The 23,556-nt window shown below is 42.0% G+C and overlaps 1 protein-coding gene across 1 annotated transcript in view; it reads left to right on the forward strand.

The window, feature by feature from the left end:
• Positions 1 to 23,556, forward strand: part of DOP1A (DOP1 leucine zipper like protein A) — a 2,183,138-nt gene that overhangs the window by 1,057,817 nt on the left and 1,101,765 nt on the right. The window contains exon 15 of the mRNA XM_044073353.1: positions 21,875 to 22,487. Coding sequence (XP_043929288.1) covers positions 21,875 to 22,487 — 613 coding nt within the window. The remainder of the gene's footprint in view (positions 1 to 21,874; positions 22,488 to 23,556) is intronic.

The raw sequence follows: 23,556 nt of genomic DNA on the forward strand, positions 1-23,556 counted from the left end.
CAAAAAGAGATGCTAGCTGTGCAGAATGCCCTGACAGCTTTCAGGTCCCTACTCTTTCCAGAGCAACTTCTAATAAAAACAGACAACACCACAGTTATGTGGTACATTAACAACCAGGGGGGAGTACATTCCTAACCACTCTGCAGGCTAGCCATGGCTCTGTGGAACACAGCATTGGACATGCAAGTCCATCTGCAAGCTCAATTCCTGCCAGGCAATCAAAATTCATTGGCAGACGACTTAAGCAAAAATCTCCTAGACCCACATGAGTGGCAGATAGAGCCCAGCACCTTCAACCTTCTGATTCAGAAATGGGGGACCCCAGAGGTGGACCTTTTTGCCTCCCCCTACAACCACCAGCACAGCAGATTCTGCACCAGGAACCCTCACAGCAGGGCCTGGAAAGTGGATGCTCTATCCTTTCAGTGGGTAAATTCTCTCAGTTTATGCATTCCCACCCCTGCCCCTTCTCTCGAGTATTGCTCAAAATAAGACAGGACCGAGGACAATTCTGATTGCCCTGGACTGGCCATGCCAGCACTGGTAGCCCCTCCTGCGCAGCCTGACATAGGTGCCACCATGGCACCTACATCAGAACCCTACTCTGCTCTCTCAGCAGGAGGGGCAGATTTTGCATCCGCAACTGCAAACCCTAAAGCTTGCAGCCTGGCTTATCCCTTGAATCCTATCCCAGCAGCTCTAAGCAAACAGGTGCTGGACGTCATTCTTGAAACCAGTAAACCCAGTGCAAGGAAATCCTATGCGGATAAGTGGAAAAGATACTGCTCATGGAGCCTGGCTAAAGGTGAGGACACAACTCTGCCCTCCCTGCCTTTAATTTTGGAGTACTTAGCATATCTACTCCACAAAGGCCTGTCCTTCTCTTCCATTAAGATTCATGCCTCAGCCATTTTGGTCCATTACAACATTGAGCCAACTCTCTTTTCGTACCCTCTTATCAAACAGTTCCTGAGAGGGGCAAACAACTTAAGGCCACCAAGGAGAGCACCCACCCCTACCTGGGACCTTAACTTTGTTCTGGAAAAGCTCACACTTCCACCCTTTCAGCCTGCAGTGTCAGCAGACTTAAAATTCCTCTCTTAGAAAACAGCATTGCTTCTAGCCATCACTTCAGCTAAAAGAGTGCCTGAACTACAAGAACTTATGGCTGTGGAACCCTTCATTATTTTCCATGCTGACAGGGTCTCTCTCAGGACAAACCCTTCCTTGATGCCTAAAGTGGTGTCCAGTGTGGCTCTTAATCAATCCATACATTTGCCAACCTTTTTCCCTAATCCTCAAAATAAAGGGGAAAGGATCTTGCACTCCTTGGACGTGCAAAGACAGCTCAGATTTTACCCAGATAGGACTAAAGCCTTCAGAAAATCAACCAGCTATTAGTCAGCTTTGCAACTGGGGCAGAGGCCAAGGCCATTTCTAAGCAAACTGTATCCAAATGGTAGCACATTGCATCCATTTCTGCTGCAAGCACCATGGGAAACCAACCCCGCAGGGGGTCAGAACACACTCCACTAGAGCAACATCTACCTCTACTGCATTCCTCAGAGGAGTCCCTATCAGGTACATCCTGGAAGCTGCTACCTGGAGTTCAGTACAACTTTCACCAAGCACTACCATTTGCCTATCTTCTCCAAATCCCGGCTAGACTTTGCAACAGCAGTCCTGTAGGGCATTCTAGCCAGCCCTAACTCTTCCTGACTGCTTCCACCCTTCTTCAGCTATGGGAATCCACCTAAGTGTGATGACTGCAACAGTGAAACATGAAGAACATAGTACAGATGTCCTTCAAGGATGCATCTGCAGTCATAACAAATGGGTTGTCCTGTCGTCAGGCAGCCCTTCGGTCGGCCGGATTCCAAAGTCTGGGTCCGGCTTCGGCTGATGTCGCACTTCACCCGACGTCATCTCTGCTGGTCTTCGGGTATAAAGGCATCAGCCGACGCCATTTTCCTCAGTCTTTCTTGCCGTGTGGCGCCCGAAGCAGAAGCTGTTCGCAAGTGCCGGTCGGTCATATCCAGAGATTACTACTACCGAATGCTACTTCGAAGACTTCTAAAAAGCTAAGTACCCCGTTGGGGACTCTTTCTTGCCTCAGCCGATGTCAGAAAAAGTCAATAACTGTTTAACTTGTGGGAAACAAATACCTCATAAAGATTTCCACTCTTACTGCCTGCCTTGCTTAGGCCCAGACCACGACGTAGCAGCCTGTTCGGCCTGTGCTTCCTTCAACCGACGAACGCTTAGGCGTCGGTCGGAGTTTGCTGAACAGTTTTTCGGCTCAGATTTTGCGTACATTATGCCGTCGGATCCTCCGACTACCCAAATTGTTAAAAAACGCAAAGAAAAAGACCGACACTCGTGGTCCGCGGTTTCGGCCGAAACCACGGTTAAGCAAGCCGCGAGTGTCTCGGTTTCGGCCGAAACTGAGAAAACCGGTCAATCTTCAGCCGAATCCATGACTACTACTGAGGCTCCTGCTACCTTAGTTGAATCGGCCTCAGACATTTTGCCTACAATTGTGGTTCCTAGTGATTTTATCAGACACCATCCCTTTGGATGTCTCTACCCCAGCACGTGGTGCTGCTAGGCCTCCTGCTGCCATGTCTATTAAGGCCTTTGCCAGGGCTAAAGCAGCCAAATCTGTTAAATCAGTGCCTGTTAAGCCCCCCTCACACAGGCCCACTTCTAGTTCACAAATGCTTACTCTGGCAGAGGATCTAATATCCTTCATTAGGGGATCCCAATCTCACCCAGACAGGGCCTCTCAGCCCCCAGAAAAGAGACCTAGAGCAGAGCCCCCCGAGCCAGTGTCCTCTGATGATTCTGCGGATGACTCAGACATTACAGACCAGCCAGAGGCTCCTTTTTCTACTTATGAAGATTCCGATGCTGAAGAATCCATTCCAGCTGCCTCTCCACCAGAGGAATTTTCCTTTGGGGAAACCTTACATGCCATGAGAGAACAATTCCAATGGCAGGGACAAGATTTCTCAGATTCAAGAAAAAGGCTTAGGACATTTCTGCACTTACCACAACATAGGCCCTTAGCTATACCTCCTGTACTGCCTGTTGTGGATGATGCATTTAATGATGTTTGCACTGCTCCTGATTCTTTACCTCCAGCCCCTGCCAAACCAGATAGATTTTACAGGGTGCCAGACACTCATCACCACCTATACAAGGCCCCACTTGCAGACCCTGAAACTATATCCCAGGGGCCTAAGGCAGTAGCCTCGACCTCAGCAAAAAACCCTATTCCTTCTGAAAGGGAATCCAGGTCCTTAGAGAGATGGGAAAAAAGTTTACACCTCTGCTACTCTCTCATCTAGAGCTTTAAACTGTCAGTTTCATATGATCCAATACCAAGAGTTTATGCTTGATCAGTTAACTAAAAAGCTGTCCTCTGATGACTCCTTAGATAAGAAATATGTATTAGAAATGGTGAATAACATCCAACAGGTTAGTAACCATTCTTTAAAATGTGGCTATGATGCACTGGAGGCTTCATTTAGATCAGCCATGACTGGCACAGTGATAAGAAGGCATGCATGGTTGAAAGAACAGGTCTTACGGATCATGTTAAAGCAAAGCTGTTAGATGCTCCTATGGATAAGGCCAGTCTATTTGGTACACCTGCTCAGCAAGTAATGAAGAAAATGGAAGAGAAGGCAAAATCTGTACAAACAGTTAAAGATTTCTTACAGGTTCAGCCCCAAGGTTTAGCAGGAACTGGCCTGCCAAAAATTGGTCCTTTCCAGACTCCTCAAAATCCCAAAGAGGCAGGAATAGACGCTCTAGAGGCAGAAATCAATCCAGAGGAGGTGCCTACAGAGGACGACAGTGGCAAGGCAATAACCGAGGCACAGACACAACCACTGCCACTGCAACAGGACAATCACAGTGACTTGGCTCTGACACGCCTACCAGGGAGCAAATAGCAGCACCTTTAGGCGGAAAGTTAGCCTTATTTTCGAAAAATTGGCACTATATCACAAAAGACAAGTGGATTTTGCAAACCATAGACCAAGGCTACAGGTTCCACTTCCACACCTTACCAGTAAAAAGAGGAATGCCAAACCTACCTCCAAATCAAAAAACAGAAGCTCTAAAGCAGATAGCGGAATTAGCAAAGATGAGAGCTGTGGAAAGAGTACCAATAACAGAACAGGGCAAAGGATTCTACTCCAGACTCTTCCTAGTACCAAGAAAAGAGAAAAGTTGGAGACCTATTCTCGACCTGTCCGTCTTAAACACATACATCATTGTCCCAAAATTCAAAATGCTGACCCTACAGCAACTTCTTCCCATGCTGGGCAAGGAATGTTGGCTGGTAACTCTAGATCTCAAGGAGGCATACCTGCACATCCCCATACGACCAAATTGCAGAAGATACCTCAGATTTCTTGCAGGATCAGAGCATTATCAATTCTCAGCATTGCCCTTTGGCTTATCTACTGCGCCCAGAGTATTCACAAAATGCCTGGCATCAGTAATCGCTCACTGCAGACTACAGGGAATCCAAATTTATCCATACTTGGACGACTGCCTGTTACAAGCGGACAACAAAAGCAAGCTGACAACAGATTTACAAAGGGTCATTTGCTTACTACAAGCCCTGGGATACACAGTCCATTTACAAAAGTCAAGGCTGATACCATCCCAAACAAGAACATTCTTGGGTGCGGAATTGGACACAGTAAAACAAATGGCATTCCTAACTGCAGAAAAACAAAAAGAACTCCCTCTTTACTTCTTGGCATTAACAAAGCAGAACAAACTAACAGCAAGAAAAGTACTGCAGGCCTTGGGCTTCATGGCATCATGCATAATCTTGGTCCCACATGCCAGACTGCATATGAGAAAGCTACAGTGGTACCTAAAGAATTTATGGTCCCAACACAGGCACAGCTTAGAAACCGAAATCCCACTAATCCCATGCCTAAAACAGGAGTTCCTATGGTGGGCTCAAGCATGCCAGTCAAACCCAGGCTTACCCTTCCACAACTTTCAAGCAAGCCAAACCATCACAACGGACACCTCAGACCTAGGCTGGGGGGCGCACATGTTGGACAAATGCATACAAGGATTGTGGACTCAAGACCAGCTGCACCTGCACATAAACCAAAAAGAAATGCTGGCAGTAAAACTAGCAATCCAGAAATTCAGACCATTCCTCAAAGAAGGCCATTTAATGATAAGGACAGACAACACCACAGTCATGTGGTACATCAACAAACAGGGAGGCACTCATTCATACCCCCTATGCAGAATGACTCTGGACCTTTGGAATCTGGCTCTGAGCTACAACATCCAGTTACAGGCAATATTTGTGCCGGGAAAAGAGAACACCCTAGCAGACATGTTAAGCAGAACCACCTCGGATGCTCACGAATGGATGCTACACCCGGACATCTTCAAGGCCATCACAAAGAAATGGGGAATGCCACAAATAGACCTATTCGCATCCCCACTCAATCACCAGCTCAAAAGATTCTGCACAAGGACATATCACCCACTTGCATGGAAGGTGGACTCTCTATCCTTCAGTTGGAAAGGCCTGACAGAATATGCATTTCCACCTCTTCCCTTGATGCACAAGGTACTACTGAAAATCAAAGAGGAACGTCCAAGGATAATCCTGATAGCTCCAAATTGGCCAAGACAACACTGGTACCCATTGCTGAGGAGCATGTCTCGGGGGAGAATGTGGTCAATACCCCTGATGCCTTTGATGTTAACTCAGAACAACTACAGCATCATGCATCCAAACCTAAAAACCTTGCAACTGACTGCCTGGAACATCACATAGCAGCAACTAACCCAGACCTATCCCAAAGGGTTAAAGACATTATCCTTGAAGCCCGCAGACCTTCAACAAGAAGGAACTATGCAGGAAAATGGAAAAGGTTTGTCATTTGGAGTACTGAAAGAGGAAAAGATGTGTCGAACATAGATATTGCTAACATCCTGGAGTACTTGGCAGAGCTTCTACATACAGGCCTGTCCTATTCCTCCATCAAGATACATGCATCAGCTATTTCAGCAGAATACAGCTTCGATCCACCTGTCTTTTTGCATCCTCTACTCAGGCAGTTCCTCAGAGGGATCAAGAATGTAAAACCTCCTAGGAAACCTCCATTACCAGCATGGGACTTGAACTTTGTGCTAGAAAAGCTGACACTCCCTCCGTTTGAACCAGCAGCAACAGCAGATCTGCAACACCTATCATGGAAAACTGCTTTCCTACTGGCAATTACTTCAGCAAGGAGGGTTTCAGAACTACAGGCCTTAATGGCAGTGCAACCCTTCCTAATCTTCCATCAAGATAGGGTGTCCATGAGAACTAATCCTACAGTTATGCCTAAGGTGGTATCCAGAGTGTCTTTAAACCAGGCAATCCACCTACCTACCTTCTTTCCCAATCCACAGAACAGGGGGGAAAGACTGCTGCATACCTTGGATGTACATAGGCAGTTACGCTACTACCTGGACAGAACCAAAGGTAACAGAAAAACTGACCAGCTTTTAGTAGCCTATGCAACAGGAAGGGAAGGAAAAGCAATTTCCAAACAGACAATCTCCAAATGGATAGGAAATTGCATAAGATTCTGTTACTCCTACCATGGAAAACCAATTCCACAGAACATAAGACCTCATTCTACAAGGGCTACAGCCACTACCACAGCTTTCTTACGAGGAGTGGCAACCAAGGACATTATTGAGGCGGCTACTTGGACCTCCGTGCATACATTTGCCAAGCATTATAATTTACCTCTATACTCTAGATCCCGAGCAGGGTTTGCCACTGCTGTACTGCAAGGGATCCTAACTACACCATAATTTTTCTTCCTCCACCCCTAGTTTGGCTATGGTATTCTACCCATTTGTTATGACTGCAGATGCATCCTTGAAGGACATAGTACAGTTTTGTACCTACCATAAATGTAGATGTCCGAACAGGATAGCATCTGCAGTCAGGATTACCCACCCTCCTTCCCCTCAGTGGTACTCCTAGGGTACTTACCCTCCAAATAGCTAGCTGGGGGGGAGTCTCTTATGGTGTATTTGTTTGTATATATATACATACATGCTTATTTTTTGTGTTTGCCTTCTACTTTTTTTGGAAACATTGGCATTTATCCAAAATTTAGCTTTCCAAGAGGGCAACTGGCATCTGGGGCAAGAAACACTGAGGAAAATGGTGTCGGCTGATGCCTTTATACCCGAAGACCAGCAGAGATGACGTCGGGTGAAGTGCGACATCAGCCGAAGCCGGACCCAGACTTTGGAATCCGGCCGACCGAAGGGCTGCCTGACGACAGGACAACCCATTTGTTATGACTGCAGATGCTATCCTGTTCGGACATCTACATTTATGGTAGGTACAAAACTGTACTTTGTGTACACTTACCATAAATGTAGATGTTCGAGTGCATTCACTGTTGCAGTCCTGGTTTCCCTCCCTCCAACCCCTTGTTTTTTCTCTCTTTCTCTCTCTCTCTCTCTCTCTAGGCCTTTAACCCCCCCCCCCCCATTTTCAGTGGTATGGGTATTGGTTTTGGTATTTACTTTTTGCTGGTGGTGTTTTCCTCACCCATAACTTAGCTCCCTTTTGGGGGGCTCCTGATATTTGGGGCAAGAAAAACTGATGTAATGGCATCAGCTGCCTGTTTTTATACCCCCGACGACCTGACATCAGTCCTGGAACGACAGCAACTGACGCAGAAATTCTTAGTCTCTGGTATTTGGGCCAACTGAGGGCTACCTGCAGGCAGATAACCCAAGTGTGATGGCTGCAACAGTGAATACACTACAACATCTACATTTATGGTAAGTGTACACAACTGTACTTTGCCGCTGCTGCCATTCTAGTTAATCTGGCACAATCGTTGGTACTTGGGCATGATCTCACAGTAGCTGTCCCTCATTCTGTATCATCTATTTTGCTTAAAATGAAAACTCAACCACTCTCGACTGCACGTCTAACTAGATATGAACTTGCACTTTCTGATCCATCTATTTCTCTGATTCCCTGTCCTGTTCTAAATCTTGAATTTCTGTTGCCTACTGCTGAGGATGGTGAATAGCATCATTTTGTGTGTGTGTGTAACTAACTATTTGCTTTCTCCTATACCCAATGCTGACTTGAATTTGTTTGTGGATGGCTCCTGTGGAAGAGATCAAACAGGGAAGCTACTCTCGGGAATAGCTGTCTACACCAAAGAAACAATATTGTTGCAACAGACTGTTCACTCTGCTCAAATAGCTGAGCTAGTGGCTTTGCAAAAAGCCTGCGAGTTAGCCGAAGACAAGTTGGCCAATATTTTTACAGACAGCCGTTATGCTTTTGGGGTGGTACATGATTTTGGGCAACTTTGGAAAGAGAGAGGGGTTTTGACCTCTTCAGGAAATCAAATTAAAAATTCAGGGAACATAAAAGCATTGTTAGATGCACTTTTCTACCTAAGAAGCTGTAATCAAAAACTGTGCATATCAAAAAGGCATAGATGTCGTAAAAAAAAGGTAACAATTTAGCTGACCAAGCTGCTAAACAAGCAGTAGTAAATTGTTGCAAAAATTTGTGCGTGTTAACAATAACAAACTGGAACAGTAACGATGTGTTTGATTTTGAAAAGTTGTCTGCCTTTCAAGCTGAGGCATCACAGGGAGAAGTTCTGAGGTGGCTCAAGGATGGGTGTAGAAAATCCTCTGATGGCATATGGTGACATCCGGAATGCCGACTGGTGGTGCCTGCCTCTTTGCTCCCTTACCCTAGTAAGGGCATATCATTTACCTGCCCATACAGGTAAGACAGCTTTATTTAATCAAATTACCAGAAGTTGGTCTGCCCCTCATGTCTCCTCTTTGATACTTCAGTATGTACAACACTGCAGTATATGTTTGGAGTATAACATAAGCAAACATGCCACAGCAAATCTGCATGTTTACCTCCACCATGGAGACCTTTTGTTGACATACAGCTGGACTTCATTCAGATGCCTAAGACTAATAATTTACAATTTATTTTGGTAGTAGTGTGTATGTTCTCAGCATAGGTGGAAGCTTACCCTTGTCGCAAAGCTGATGTAGTCACAGTTATTAAAAAATTATCTTAATTTATACCGAAATTCAGTATACCCAGCATTGTAAACAGTGACCAGGGGACACATTTTAATAACGCACTGTGTAAAGAACTATGTAAAATTTTTAATACTAAGTTGAGTCTTCACTGTCCCAACCATCCTCAGTCATCTGGATTAGTGGAAAGGGTAAATAGGACCCTTAAAAATAAAATTTTGAAAATTTGTGCTGAAACCCACAAAGTGGCCCAAAGCCCTTCCCTTAGCATTAGTGAGTATGAGGGCCTCACTGAATGCGACCAGGAAGTTGAGTCCATATGAAATATTAATGGAGAGGGCCATGGCCCTTCCAGCTACCACTCCAGTGGGAAATGCCGATTTAACTTTGTCAGGTGATGCAATGGTTTCTTACTGCAGGAAACTCAATAATGTTTTGCAGCAATATCATTGAACAATAAGAGCAGCATTACCAAAGCCTCCTGACCAGCCCTGTCAACTACAGCTGGGTGATTGGGTGTACGCTAAAATTTTCCAGAGGAAAAACTTCCTGAGCCCGAGGTGGAAGGGGCCTTTTCAGGTCCTGTTAACCACTTTGACTGCAGTTCACTGTGCAGTACTACTGACGTGGATCCATTCATCTCATTGCAAGAAGACCTGCCGCATGGGGACCCCAGACGAATCATCGCAGCCAACAGAGGGGAGATGAAGGTGTGACAGATAAATCATCTGCTCAGTGAGAAGGTCAACTTCAGTAGCAGTCCATGATGAATCTAGTGACAACAGGTACTTTTGCTTTGTTTCTGCTGCTGTTCCCTTTTATAAACTGGTCAAAAGAAAACAGTTTCTTGCTGGTCCTTCGGCAGTGTACCAAAAATCTAAACAAAACAAACTGCTGAATATGTTCACATATATCTCATCATTCTAAGGCAGGGATTCCCATGATTTTAATCCCTGCATCACGTGTCATTTGAAAAGGACCTTAATGATATCAGCTTAACTTGGCATAAAGTAACTTATTTTTTAAAGGTTGTCTCTCTTTAACTTGCAACCACACATCATGGAGACGCATGTTATGCCAGAAATGGGATTGTACCAGTAGGAAAAAGCAAATGTAATGACACTAGGCGTGAACGTGTGTTAGACTCTTTGCACTTAAACTATGACTGGGGATGTGGCATGGACATAAGTGACCATTATTACATCTGTGGTGATCGTGCCTACCCCTGGTTGCCTACAAACTGGTCTGGATGTTGCTTTGTAGGCTATATTACTCCTGCTATTCAATGCTTCAAACACCCACCAGCAGGTAGACTGAAAAATAAGTGAACAAACCACTGGTAGAGCAAGTATTTTCAATTTTTAGTCCTGGGTATGGAGTGCAAAGGACAGTGCTTGAAATCACCATGCTTGCTCATATTCTGCAGGAAGTAACCAACAAAACTTCACATCACATCAGGATGGCAAATCGAGAAATGACTGAAATGCAAACTGTTGTGTTGCAAAATCGAATGGCACTTCATATAATGCTTGCTGCAAAAGGGGGGTAATGTGCTCTCATAGAGAGTCATTGCTATTCATATATTAGTGACTGTCATGATGAACAGGAAAAACTGGCAAATTTCATGGAACAAAGGGCCAAAGATTTGGACAGCACATCAAAACAATGGACACTTTCTGGATGGTTGGGCAGTGTTTTTGGTAACTTGGGAACTAGCATAATCCAGGGTATTGTCATTGTACTTTTTATTATATTTGTGATCATTTTGGTATTTTCTATTCTAAAGGAAGTGATTACAAGATGTTTAACCTCACCTGTACATGAAATGCCACTGCATGCACCAATCAGTGACAGTTCCATTTTGACAGAAAATGATGATGAAACTATGATGCAGAGGTGTACTTTATCAAGTTAAGAAAAATAAAAATATAATTACATGTATGGTATGACACTGATAGTGTCAAGAAGGAGGAAACTGTTATGGGACAAGATTAGTTATTAAAATGTATATTAATGTCAGTTTATTAATGTTGCTATAATATGATTGCTAAAAAATATAATTTGTATGCAAGGCTGGGAAAAATATAGCTTCATAAGCTAAAATTATTACTTTGTGCTAACTGCTTCTTTTAATATGTAATAAGGAAAAAGTACGTGTAGCATGAAGTCGTACAAAAGGAATTTGTTAGCTTGACTCCTCCAGGCTAGGTGTGCGGTGTTGCTAGGGAAGGTTTGAAACATCCAAGGTTAGAAACAAGATCCCTTGGAAGCAGGTGGATCATGTATAGAAAGGTATTCACGTGAAGTCCAAGATGAAAATCACGAGGGATGAGGATATTTACAGTTTTTCATTAGTCAGAATAATTGTAATGCAATAAAACTGCATGATCAGTTTTGATAAGAAAATGTATAAAAGATATAGTTTGTCTCTTCAGAGCAGGGTTGCCAGACGTCCCTATTTGGGCGGGACTGTCCTGAGATCAGCAGCCTGATCCAGAGTCCCTTCCTGCCAGTTTAAATCCCGGCCAGCCTCCGCTTTTTTTTTTTTTTTTTTTTTTTTTGATTGGCCCCTATACCTGGCATACAGGCCTATCAAAAATCGCTAAACACGGAGCTTCTTGTGTTCCGCATTAAACAGAAGTAGCTCCGTGTTTAGCGATTTTTGATTGGCCTGTATGCCGGTATACGGGCTAATCAAAAATCGCTAAACACGGAGCTACTTCTGTTGAATGCGGAACTGCAATGTTCCACATTAAACACGAGAAGCTCCGTGTTTAGTGCAGATCTTTAATGTGGAACTCTGTTCTGCATTAAAGACCTTTTTTTTTTTGCTCTTCACTTTTTTTCGTCCCTACCTGGCTGATATGAAATCTGGCAACACTGCTTCAGAGAGACTGATTTAACAACTGCTATGAAGATAGTCTCCCAGCGCTGTAAGAATAAAATTTCTGTTTGCACATCCTGAAGTGTTATTACTGACTGAAGGCATATATTGTAAATTCTTAATGTTGTTTGTTTATGACTATAACATTTCCTTAATGCAGCCTGAATGCTGATGTCCATCCTAGGAGAGGAGAGGGAAAATCAAGGAACGTGAGGTTAGGTCTTCTCCCACGCAGGAACTGTGTTGGCTTTCCTTACTAAATGATCATGCCCTGGTGGGTACCAAGGGCTAACTTCTTGATAAAGAGAATAGCTTTAATGGTGTAGCTGGCAAAGGTCTTAGAGTTGCATGTCAGTATTAAAGAACTGTCTCAGAATAATGGTCACCATCTAAAGTATCGTCAGGATTATTTAGATGAGTGTGGGTCTGCTTCTTCTGAACCTTGCTGCTTTTCTCCTTTTTGCTTCCTGATATTCTTATGTTTCTGCAGCCTTATCGATACCTCTGCTAGCATGCAGGACATGTTCATGTTTTGTATCATTTTAAAAATCTGTCTTCTTTACACCTTTTTTCCTTTACTACAGTGTAATTAGCATGCACCAGCAGTTATTCCACATTTTAAAGACTAACTGCTTTCTGTTGAATTACCATTATATCCTTAAGTGGTAGATTTTATTCCATATCTTTTAGTTTAACTAATATTGTAGGTTCCTGTGTAGTCTAGTCTACCCCTCGTCTATATCTGTCACACTCATTTGAATGAACAGTCTGTAAACATCCTCCTCTGAATCTCTCTTGTTTGCCATCATTATAACTCATACATAGTGTACTAATTTTATATTGTGTAGAGACTTACTGACTTACCTTTCTGCAAGTTTCAGTTCACCTTTTAGTCATCATTCTGCTTCACATGGATCAGGAGCCTGTTCCATAGATGGGGTAGTCTCTGGGATACATACCTGTCTCTCCAGCAAGTCCAGTTTATTTTATAGGCAGGGTTTAAGTCTTTAGAAGGGTAATTCTGGTGCTTTTTGTTTTGCAGATATGTAGGAAGCTCTTCAAGGTGGGGCCTGACAATGCCTTATATACCAGGCATAGATCTCCCCTCAACAGCCTGTAGGAGGCAGAATACAGGGATAGGGCTTTGAGGTGGTCTGCTTAGGACATGTTACTTATGCCTTGTATTCTTTTAGTGAGGAACCTTTGTGTACATTCCAGTTGTTGGATGAGCCTGGTTAGGAATATACCAAAGAGGACGTTACACTCACAGAGGAGGAATGAGATTTAAAAGAAGCAGGATTTGAATGAGCTATGTAATGTCTGACTGATGGACTGATGACTGGATAGATTATAAGTGATGTATAATGTATGCAACTACAGTTGTCAGTGTGGTTTGTAACGTATAATGTTTGCAAACAGAATTGTCATTGTGGTTCATTTTCATTTATGTAAATGTAACATTGCCTACACCATAACTGATAATTTAATAAAGATGTTTTTTGTTTAAAAAAAGGGTGACATTACAGTCAATGATAGGTCTGATGAATGTCGACTACAGTGGAACAATCACGACCTTGGATCTAGATGCCATACCTTTGTTTATAAGTTGCACAACATAGATTAATTTCTTCACAGCTGCAGACTTGTGATGTTCAAAGGCTAGATTACTCTTTGTATATATATGTCCCCAAGTTCCCGACTACTGGGTTGACTCTTTGGGTTATGTTGTTAACATGATAATTACCATGGGGTGAATGACTTCTAAAGGATACTGTTATGCATTTCTTGGCATTTAGTTTTAGTCTATTGCTCTGACACAAGTTATTTGTCTGTGTCTGCCCTTCCTGGAAAACATTAGTGTTAGTGGGGGATTCTTTTGTCTGATGCTAATTTGCAATCATCTGCAGATTTGGTCAGCCAGAGGCCCTTGACATTGGCCTTGACTTCAAAGAAGTAAATGCCAAAGAAGAGTGGTCTCAGGACTGATCCCTGAGGGTCTCAGTGACTGGCCTCTTTGTAGAAGTGGACTCCCTAATTCTAACTTTCTGGGTCATATCTGTGAGCCAGCTAGCTATCCACCGGGTGACATAAGGGTTTATACCTAAACTCTCATGTTTTCATCAGTGCCCAAGCAGGGTGTTGTGTCAAAAGCCTTGACCAGGTCAGGGTAGGCAGTGTGAACCATTTTGCCCTTATCCATTGCTTTGGTGACCTTCTCAAAGAAGTCCACCAGGTTGAGTATTCCTGAACTGCCATTGACAAAACTAAGTTGGGTTTAGTCCAGTGTCTGGAGGTTTCCTTTGTCATTGTTGACATGTCTATGATGATTCTTTCTATGGCTTTGCATATGAGACTAGTGAGACTTAGGAGTCGGTAGTTTCCAGGGTCTGTAGATGGTCCATCTTTGTGCACAGGGATGACTGTTGCTGTTCTCCATTTGTTGGGCACAAAGCCTATTTCGAGGCTATAGTTAAACAGCAATTCTAAAGGTCCTGATAGGTCATGTGTCATGCTATTTAGAAGACATCCTGGAATATTGTCCAGGCCCATTGATGCAGTATTCTTGGCCTTAGAGAGAACATTGAGGACCTGTTCCCTAGTGATAGTAGGGGGGATAATGTTTGGTAGTATGTTCTGAGGGGAGATTGAGGGGGAGAGGGGTAAAATTAGAGCTGAATTTGTCTGCCAGTAGGTTTGCTGTATCTTCTGCCTCAGTGTAGGAGGTTCCATTAACAATGATCTTTGGACACAACTGTGTATTGCCTTTAAGGTTGCAGACATAGCTAAAAAATGCCTTGTGGTTGTCCTTGGCCTGGGAGGCCAAATTTACATCAGATTTGGCTTTGGTAGTCTTTAAACAAACTAACTTAGAGGAAAAATAGTTTGAGAGTGCTTTTATCCTGCTGGGGTACTGCAACTCCTAATTTTTGCAGTGATTTTCTTCTTTCCATTATACAGCATTTTGATGATGTGATTCCAGTAGGGTGGCTTGTTTTTGGAGTTAGTTCTGTACATATTCTTGGTGGGTACAGCTGCCTCTGTGCAGCTATTAACATGCTAACATAGGGTTTCAGTGAACAATTTGTGTAGGCAGCAGTGTACCCAGGATTTATGGGGACCTGAAATTTTGCTAGATTGTAACTTAATAGTAGGACGTGAGCCTTACAGTAGTTCCTGAACAGTGGGTTAGCTGGGGTGCTGGGCTTTATTTTTATTTCAGAGGACACCATTTTGTGGTCTGATCTTACAAGAAAGGATATTACACTAGGAAGTATGTAGCACTGTCACAAATTAGTGAGGACCAGATCCAGTATGATTGCACCACTGGTCAGTATATTAACTGTCTGGTCCAGGGAGTTTGTGTTTACAAAAATCCAGGAATCTCTATGCCTGCACATTTGGTATCATATATGATTCGCAGTTAATAGTGGGTGAATTAAAGTCACCCATGAATATGCCACAGGGTTGGATCGTGAGCGTTTCCAGTAAGCTTAAATACATGTTATGGGTTTCCTGGGTCACAGAGGGGGACCTATAGTTTACAGGGAAGTTGCATGGAATTTTGCCTGTAGTGATTTGAATGTGGAGAAGCTCAAGTGCATTATCCTGTTTTACCAGTCTTGAGGTATATTTATTTGTGATATAAATTGAGACCTTAAGTCCCTGACTGTGAAGTAGCTGGTCTAAATGTGTGGAAGGCATTATAGACTTGCACTGCCTGCGGCTCTGCAGCTCTAAAGAATGTCCCAGTGACTGCACAGACAGCAGCATTCTCTAGGGTGCGGAGAACTTTTATAGGGAGTAGAGCTTCTTGTTTAGACTGCTAGCATTGAGCAATAACACCTTTGGATTCTCTTGGTTTTTGATTTGGTATGTCAGAAGTGCTTTCAGTTTGGCTTTGCCTAAAAAAGGCACTATGAGGGAGGACAGTGTTTTAGCTAATGTTGAAAAGCCTAGAGGGAAATGGTGCAAACCATCCCTAATAAAGCAGAGTGGTCATTTGACCATCTCCTTCCATACTACCAAATACTGCATCCCCTTGAAATGAAATCAGAAAATAAACCAATTATTAGGTCAGTCATCTTCTGTTTGTATTGTGGCATCATCCTTCGAGAAGGTAAAATGTTCCTCAATGCTAGACTCATGCCAGACTCGGCCACATATTCTAAGAGCTCCATATTGTCTAGAGCAGTATGTCTCAGGTCATTTACACCCACATGAACTATGACTCAGTCATACTGGTACTTCTGCTTCAGTGACTTGTCTGTGTCTAATGTGACGGATCCTGGTCAGTGATATACAACTAGCCATGACTTTTTTTCTTACATAGCCTGGTGAGAGGGACATCATTTTGTCACAATGGAGTTTCCAATGACCAGTGTGATGAAAGGAGATACTGCTAGCCCAGCTCTTTGGAATTTTGTAAATAATTATATGTCATTTGTGAATATCAACATGATTCGTGTAAGATGCTTGTGTTCATAGCCGGCCTTAGGCATAGGCCAACTATGCGGCCGCCTAGGGCGCCAGTCTAGTAGGGGAGCTTTTCCAGTATTTATTTGGTGTAGGTAGACCAGGATGGGGGCAACGGGTGGTGTGGTGGGAGGCACCATAGAGTCCTTTTGCCTAGGGCGCCAGTTAATCTAAGGCCGCTCCTGCTTGTGTTACAAATGTATTAGAACTGTATGTCATGTATATATCAGACTAGGTTTGTACAGACATGTGTGTTGAAAAGATATTGTATAAAGTGCTTGTGCTTAAAATGTAACCACAGCATGCCCTACTGGAATAGAACAGAAATGTACATGTACTATTGTAACTGTTTCAATATATATGTATATATATATATATATAGGTTAACTTCAGTCCAGCAAAACTTCAGAAAAATAGCTGAAATTAAATTACTTTATGGCTACACAATAAAAGAGGATATATTTCAGTTTAAGTGCAGCAAGGAGACACAATGCCTAGAACTAGGGAACTTTCTGTATCATCTTGGAAGTGTTTTATTGTTTTATGACTTCCAGCATCAGCCAAAGATCTGAGGAAAAGCCCTTGTCTCTGTATTTTTACAGTTAGATGCTAAATGCTACCAGCAGCCATCAATGGCTGTTTTGGGCCTGGGGGCTAGAAGTCAGATGACAAGAAATTGTTATTCTGCAAGCTAGTCCTGCAGTAATATTTGAGCAGCTGGAAAGGCCACAGAAGTACCTCACAAAGAGGATTACTGGCCTCAAACAAATGCCCTACACTGACCGCCTCAAAAAACTCCAGCTTTACTCCATAGCATATCGCCTACTCCAAGGTGATCTCTGCCTAACATATAAAGCTATGTCAAACCCAGATCTGTTGGACATGCTACACCGAAAGAAATCCCAATCCCTCCGAGCTACACGCTCTAGAGAACTAAACCTTGTCACCACAATAAACATGACACACTGGAGGGATAGATTCCTGTCCCAGAGACTTCCTATGGAACAAGCTACCCATCTATGTCAAGCAAAGTTCTTCATTAGCACTCTTCAAGAAAAATCTTGATGAGTGGATGGGAAATAGGAAATACACCCCGGGGATCACTTCTGTGTCTCTGCTCGACAGTGACACAGGAAAATAACTTTCTTGGGTGGCGTAAGCTATGGAACCTTGCTGGCTAGGCTTACGTAGGCCCTTGGGTCGGTAGCCTAGTACCTACCTATGAACCTATAGAGGTTTCTTAGAGAGGCACAGCATTCTGTGTTCTGCTTGGACCTGACAACAACAGCTAGAAGATCCATTCCACCACATTTGCTTTACTATTCCCTACAAACTTACTTACACAGCAACTCTCTTAGATGTAGTCAGGAATATAGCAAAGCTTAGTTTAGATATTTTTCTTTATTTATTTGAGACTGTCCTGCAGTTCATTTATTTATTATTAAATATATTTAAACTTTTCATTGTGGGTGATCTGTCTAGGGTTATTTAAGTTTTGTGAGTACTTGCATATTTATTTGGTGACACGGTGTAGGCCAATCCTAATAGCCTTGCTCTTGGTCAAACTACCATTTGTATTAATAGTAACATTACACAGTAAGATTGGACACTCTTTGTTAATGGCCTTAAAGTAGCTGATAAGGGGTTCTGCTAGCAGTGATAACTACCTTATATTCTGTGCAGAAAGGGGCACAGCTAGTTAATCTGTGCCATCCTTTTTCTAGGTGTGTGTGTGTGTGTGTGTAACAAATCTCCAAGAGTGTGTGTGTCACCTACTTGGGCAGAGACACAAAGCACTGTTTGGACAGAGAGAGTATTGGAGGACATGGCTTGGAATCATGGCTAAGGATTCACCTCTGTAGCTGTGCCAGTGGGGAGTCTTATTGGGGATCTGGAGAAAGAGGGAGAAACCAGCCCCGGAATGACTGTGGTCTCTCTGTGTGCTCTTAAGGGAAATTGCACTAGATGCAGAAAGCTGCACCTGGAAACTCTGTGTATGTACTTGTCATCCTCTCTGTACATCCCCTACTGTTGCCAGTGGTGGGGATTGAGGCTTCTTGATTACTGGTCCAGTGCTGGGGCATCTCAACCAGAATGTTGGATTTTGTGGTGGCTTGCCTTATGAGCTTAGAAGTAGAGGTTCCATGAGATGTGGCTGTATGTGTTGATGTGGGTTGTTTCGAGTTCATTTGCAGCTGCTGAGGGTATTTGTTATGCGTATTTCATTTAAGAGGTCTTTGGGGTTTAAGCGCCACAGCATATTGGGGTTTAAGCGCCACAGCATATGTGGGGTCTACGTGTCTGCTTTGTACTGTGTGTGATAGGGGCAGCGTGTGTACTACTGACAAACCCATTTGACATTAAGAATGTTTTTATGTGAGAGCTTTGTCTCCAGTGACATTTTGTAAGTATATCTCTCACATATATTATCAGTTTGAGAATATCCCCCATCATTTTGGTTTCCATTTTTGGATCACTGTATGGTCTGCTATTTAAGTTGCTGGTCATCAACACAAAAAGTAGCCCTATCACTGCTTTACTACTGCCTAAAACATAGGCTAAGACCTGGGAGATGACAGTTGTTTGTACTAAGTATGTGTTGTATATTGGCATACTATAAAGAATTTATATGTGTGCATATGTATTTATGTAAGTATTTATTAATTGGGTAGGTGAACTGCCCACACGGCTCTTTTCAGCCATGACCCAGGCTGTCTCAGTGGCAGTATATTTGCTTTACCAGTAATGTCCAATCATTTTCAGTGAATAACTGAGTAGAAAAGTCTCAAACATATATTAAACTCACAAATGTCAATAGACATACATATATGAGATGCATTGATTGTGGATACAATGAAATGAGAATTGCAAATATGGCTAAGCTGATACAGTTCTTCTGTATTTACTAATAAACAGTTGGCCATATGTATACACAGATGCAGTAAAAATCTAGCTGAGCTAGTACAGGTCATATTTACTACTACTGATTGTTTGAATTGTGCAGTTAAATGAAAAGTTAGGGAAAGCATGTGTAGAAACAGCTTTGGTATCTCATCAGTTTTATTGTGACCCCCGTAACCAAATTATTTTTACTTTGTTTTTATGTAAACTCTATCTGAAGAGGTTGGTTTGGTGTAATAGATAAGGTGTTTGCCTCACAGACAACCAAGTACAGGGTTTGATTCTCACCTTTGAGGGAAATTGTCTAGGCTTAAAATGGCCCACAAGGGCATTTAGCCTAGTACTTGCCTATGAACCTAATAAGAAATAGTTCTGCAGACAGACAGCCCCCTTGCATTGTGATGCTCACCTGAACAGCAGTTAAGCTTTTTGTTTTATCACTTGATGCCATTTTTGGGTAAGAAAATGGAAGAACTGGCATTCAGTATGAAAGTTAACAGTGCTACATTTCAGAAATGAACTGCCCTTTCTGCACAAGTATGAAATGTAATTTCTGCTGCTGAATTCAGAAAATAAAATTTTAACCACATGAAGTAGTAAACAGGGTATGCTGACTGTGGTCTTAGTTAAAACAGTTGTTGCATTCCTCTTTTTGTCTTTTCTTGCTTACTGTTGCTCACTAACTTTGATCTGCTATACTTTTATCTATACCTTACTTTTGCACTCTTTTCCATTTCGCATATCAGCCTTTCTTATCTAACTAACCTGTCATTCTAAGCTGTCCTAGTCCTACACCACATTAACACTTTATCCTTATCCTACACCTTCCACATAGTCACACCTTAGCTTTTCACATGTCCTTACTATCTTCCAAAATAAGGTATTTGTTCTAGTGCAAGCAGCTTATGTGAATTGGCTTATATTGTACTGTAGACAGATATTAATAGCTTTGAAGTCTTCTTACTTTTTATTCTATTTATAAGCTGACCTTCATTCTGTAATGTTGTTTTCAATTCCATATTGCATGCTGTTTTTTAGTTGTAGGTTTCCTGTGCAGTGATACATTACATTTTTTAACTGTTGGAGTTACTCTGTCTTTTTAATTATTTATATGTTTAATTAATGATTTCACTGAAAGTTTATATATCATAAATTGACTTTTCTTCCCGATTTCCACTGTAAATGGGCATGGCTTAGGTGGCCCAGTCCAGTCATCCAAGTGGATGTAATAAGGTCAGTAATTGCTTTTATACCTTAAATTTGATTAACGTTTGGGGCACAGAATACCTTTTTCTGGATAATTATACTAGACACCTTGGCTGCTTTTACTAGTTTAGTAATTAAGAAGCTGCTGAAATAAGTGGACCTGTCTATCTTTTGAGTGTCTGACACAAGTGCTCTATTCATATGCTTAAATATTGAGTAGTATAGAACTGACTCATTGAAGATAAAAATATGCCCACAGTATGATTTGATCTTGGATGGCCTTTTTATCCTCAGATTCTGCTGTAGTCCTTTGTGTTTTCTAGTCCATATCATTTTGGTTTACAATAAGACTTTTTCCTTTCCACTTTCATAACTAGAAGTAAACGTGCCTGTGTTTTAACACAAGAGTTGTAATCCCTTTAAGGATTGTAAGGAGATATGTAGAGAGTATGATTTATTGACTGAGCATTTTACCAAAAAACGTATAAACTTCTCCCGAGGTTGTTTAACCTCAGAAAACGTTACATTAAGTAAGTAGGTGCAGGCCCCTGCATGGGAGGTGTGGTGGGCATCCTTCCACTTCTCATAGGGCTATTATTTTTTTTAATATAAAAAGTCAACTGAGCAACTGGTGAATAAGCTCTTTTATATCCAGAAAGGTACAGCGGGATCTGATTGCTGTTGCTAGAGTAGTACAGTGTTACTCTGCATGTGTAGTATTTCCATGGATGAAGTCCCTTTAAATTTAGTGTGTGAAACATGAAAACTAATTTTTAAAGATTCAAGAAATATCAGAAATAGCAGCCCACATATAAGTTTCAGAACGCTGAGAGCTGGGAAATGTTATTTATTGCTTTTAGACAGGTCTAGATATTTCAGCTTGCATCCTTTTAATTTGTGCTGTTTCATGGGTTCTTCCTTCACCATGTTGTTATTAAAGGGTCCTACAAAGGCCTTTGAAAGAAATGAACAGAACAGGGATAAGACTTATTTGTACTTTTTTTACTAGATGTGTTGGTATTGTAATGTTATCTGCCTTTGAAGTTGATCCCTGTGAAGCAACTCCTAAAAAATTTATAGCGAAATAATACCACAATGTGATAAATGTTTTACTTGCATGGTCTACTGAATGAAGTCATATTTAACATTTGCTCTCATACATGCAGACACACAAATTTATATGTGCATCTATAATATATATATATGTATATATATATATATATATATATATATATATATATATATATATATATTGTGCCTGTGCATACGTATAATTTATTGCTGATATGTAGTTCTTTTTTTTTTGTCTAGCTGTCACACATTACAGTGGACAATGGTGAAGTTTTTGATGATGCAGACAATCCTCCTAGCAGCCAATCTTCTGAAAGTGGATTTACAGATTTTGTACAGTACCAGGCTGATAAAATGGATGATATTGACAGAACGTTGGGGGATGGTCATGGAACAGGTGCTGTACCAATGGGAAGCACATCTTCAGAAACCGAGACTGCATCCACTGTGGGGTCTGAGGAAACTGTCGTTCACCAGATTTCTGCAGCTGCATATGGACCTGCTTCACGAGGTGGGAAAGCAGCTCAGAAGACAGCAATGCAGTGCTGTTTGGAGTACTTCCAGCAGTTTTTGACACGATTTATTGCCCTGTATATTATTCACTGTGAGATTGTTTCTCAGGCATTTGTATCAGGCTTTCATTTGAACAGCAGAGATAAGATTGTTGAGAAATGGGAAGCGACTGCAGAAGAAAATGAGAATGACAGTAAGTTACTTCTCCATACAGCACCAAGGGAATACCTTCCTGCCTTTACTGCTGCCTGCCAGTTATTCCTTGAATGTTCAAGTTTTCCAGTTTACATTGCAGAGGGAAGTTCCACATCAGAGTCACCAAATGCACACCTATGCACAGGCAAGTTGCTTCTTGTCATTTATTTTTATGTGGTTTGTGTAATCCTTTTCTTTTTTTAATCTTATGAAGCACTAGCCTAATTCTAGGCTGATCAAAACACCAGAGTATCATATTTCAGTGTAAGCAGAAACAAATTTATAATGACGGAGCAGGAATCTAAGATAGTCTCATCTAATGTATACGGATATATTTAATAAGTTGAAAGAAAACAGTGTATTTTGTGGACATAATCCTTTTTAAGGTTGTTACTCTGAAACTTTATGCCTTATCAGAAATCTTCAGTGAGTTCTGCCCAACTGTGGGCTGACTTATAATTTCACATGTTGCCACCTGTGATTGTGATTAGGTCCAACTTTGACTTCCTCTAAGAGCAGTTCTTAGTTTTTCCTGTAGATTTAAAGCTCAGATGTTTAACTTATAGTCTTGAGAGTTGTTTGTTGTAATGTATCAAAGAGCTCTGCAGAATATGATATCTTGTAGAATGGCTGGGGAGGGCTTGCTTGAGAAAGTTATTCCTGACTTTTATAGTCATGCATGCGTGAATGGGCATTCCTTCGTTGAAAGTTGTGCGTCAGGCCCGGCAAGTCGGCATGTAAAAATCTACTGCCAATCATTAGCGGACCGGAGTTCTGCTGTGGCCACCCCTAACCAGGAAAAGCCGAAAGACACAACAACAACAACTAGGAGAGCAATGAAGACACCTTGAGAGTTGCATTAAGAGAGGTGTCTTTCCATAAATTGTCTGAATGTAAGGAGGCACACAAATGTGTTTAATACCAGACCAGCTTCAGACCTGAGGTTTATGTTCTAGAAACTCACATGAAGAGCGAGACCAAGGCTTAAACTGATCAACAGTAGGTAATGAGCTGCACAGGCAGTGAACAAAGGTGAAGGGGTGCCAATCTATATGAACAACAAACTCATCTCACAACTAGTCATTCAGGCCAACTTGCTTAACCTTTTCGATGTCCAGATTTCCATAGACAAAGTCCCATATCATATCCTTGCAAGCTGTAGGTCACTCTCTGTGACCCAAGAAACCCCACAACTTGTATTGGAGGCGTTCACT

This window comes from Protopterus annectens, chromosome 1.part1 (genome assembly GCF_019279795.1).
Source record: "Protopterus annectens isolate FY-2018-M chromosome 1.part1, PAN1.0, whole genome shotgun sequence".
Lineage (NCBI taxonomy): Eukaryota > Metazoa > Chordata > Ceratodontiformes > Protopteridae > Protopterus > Protopterus annectens.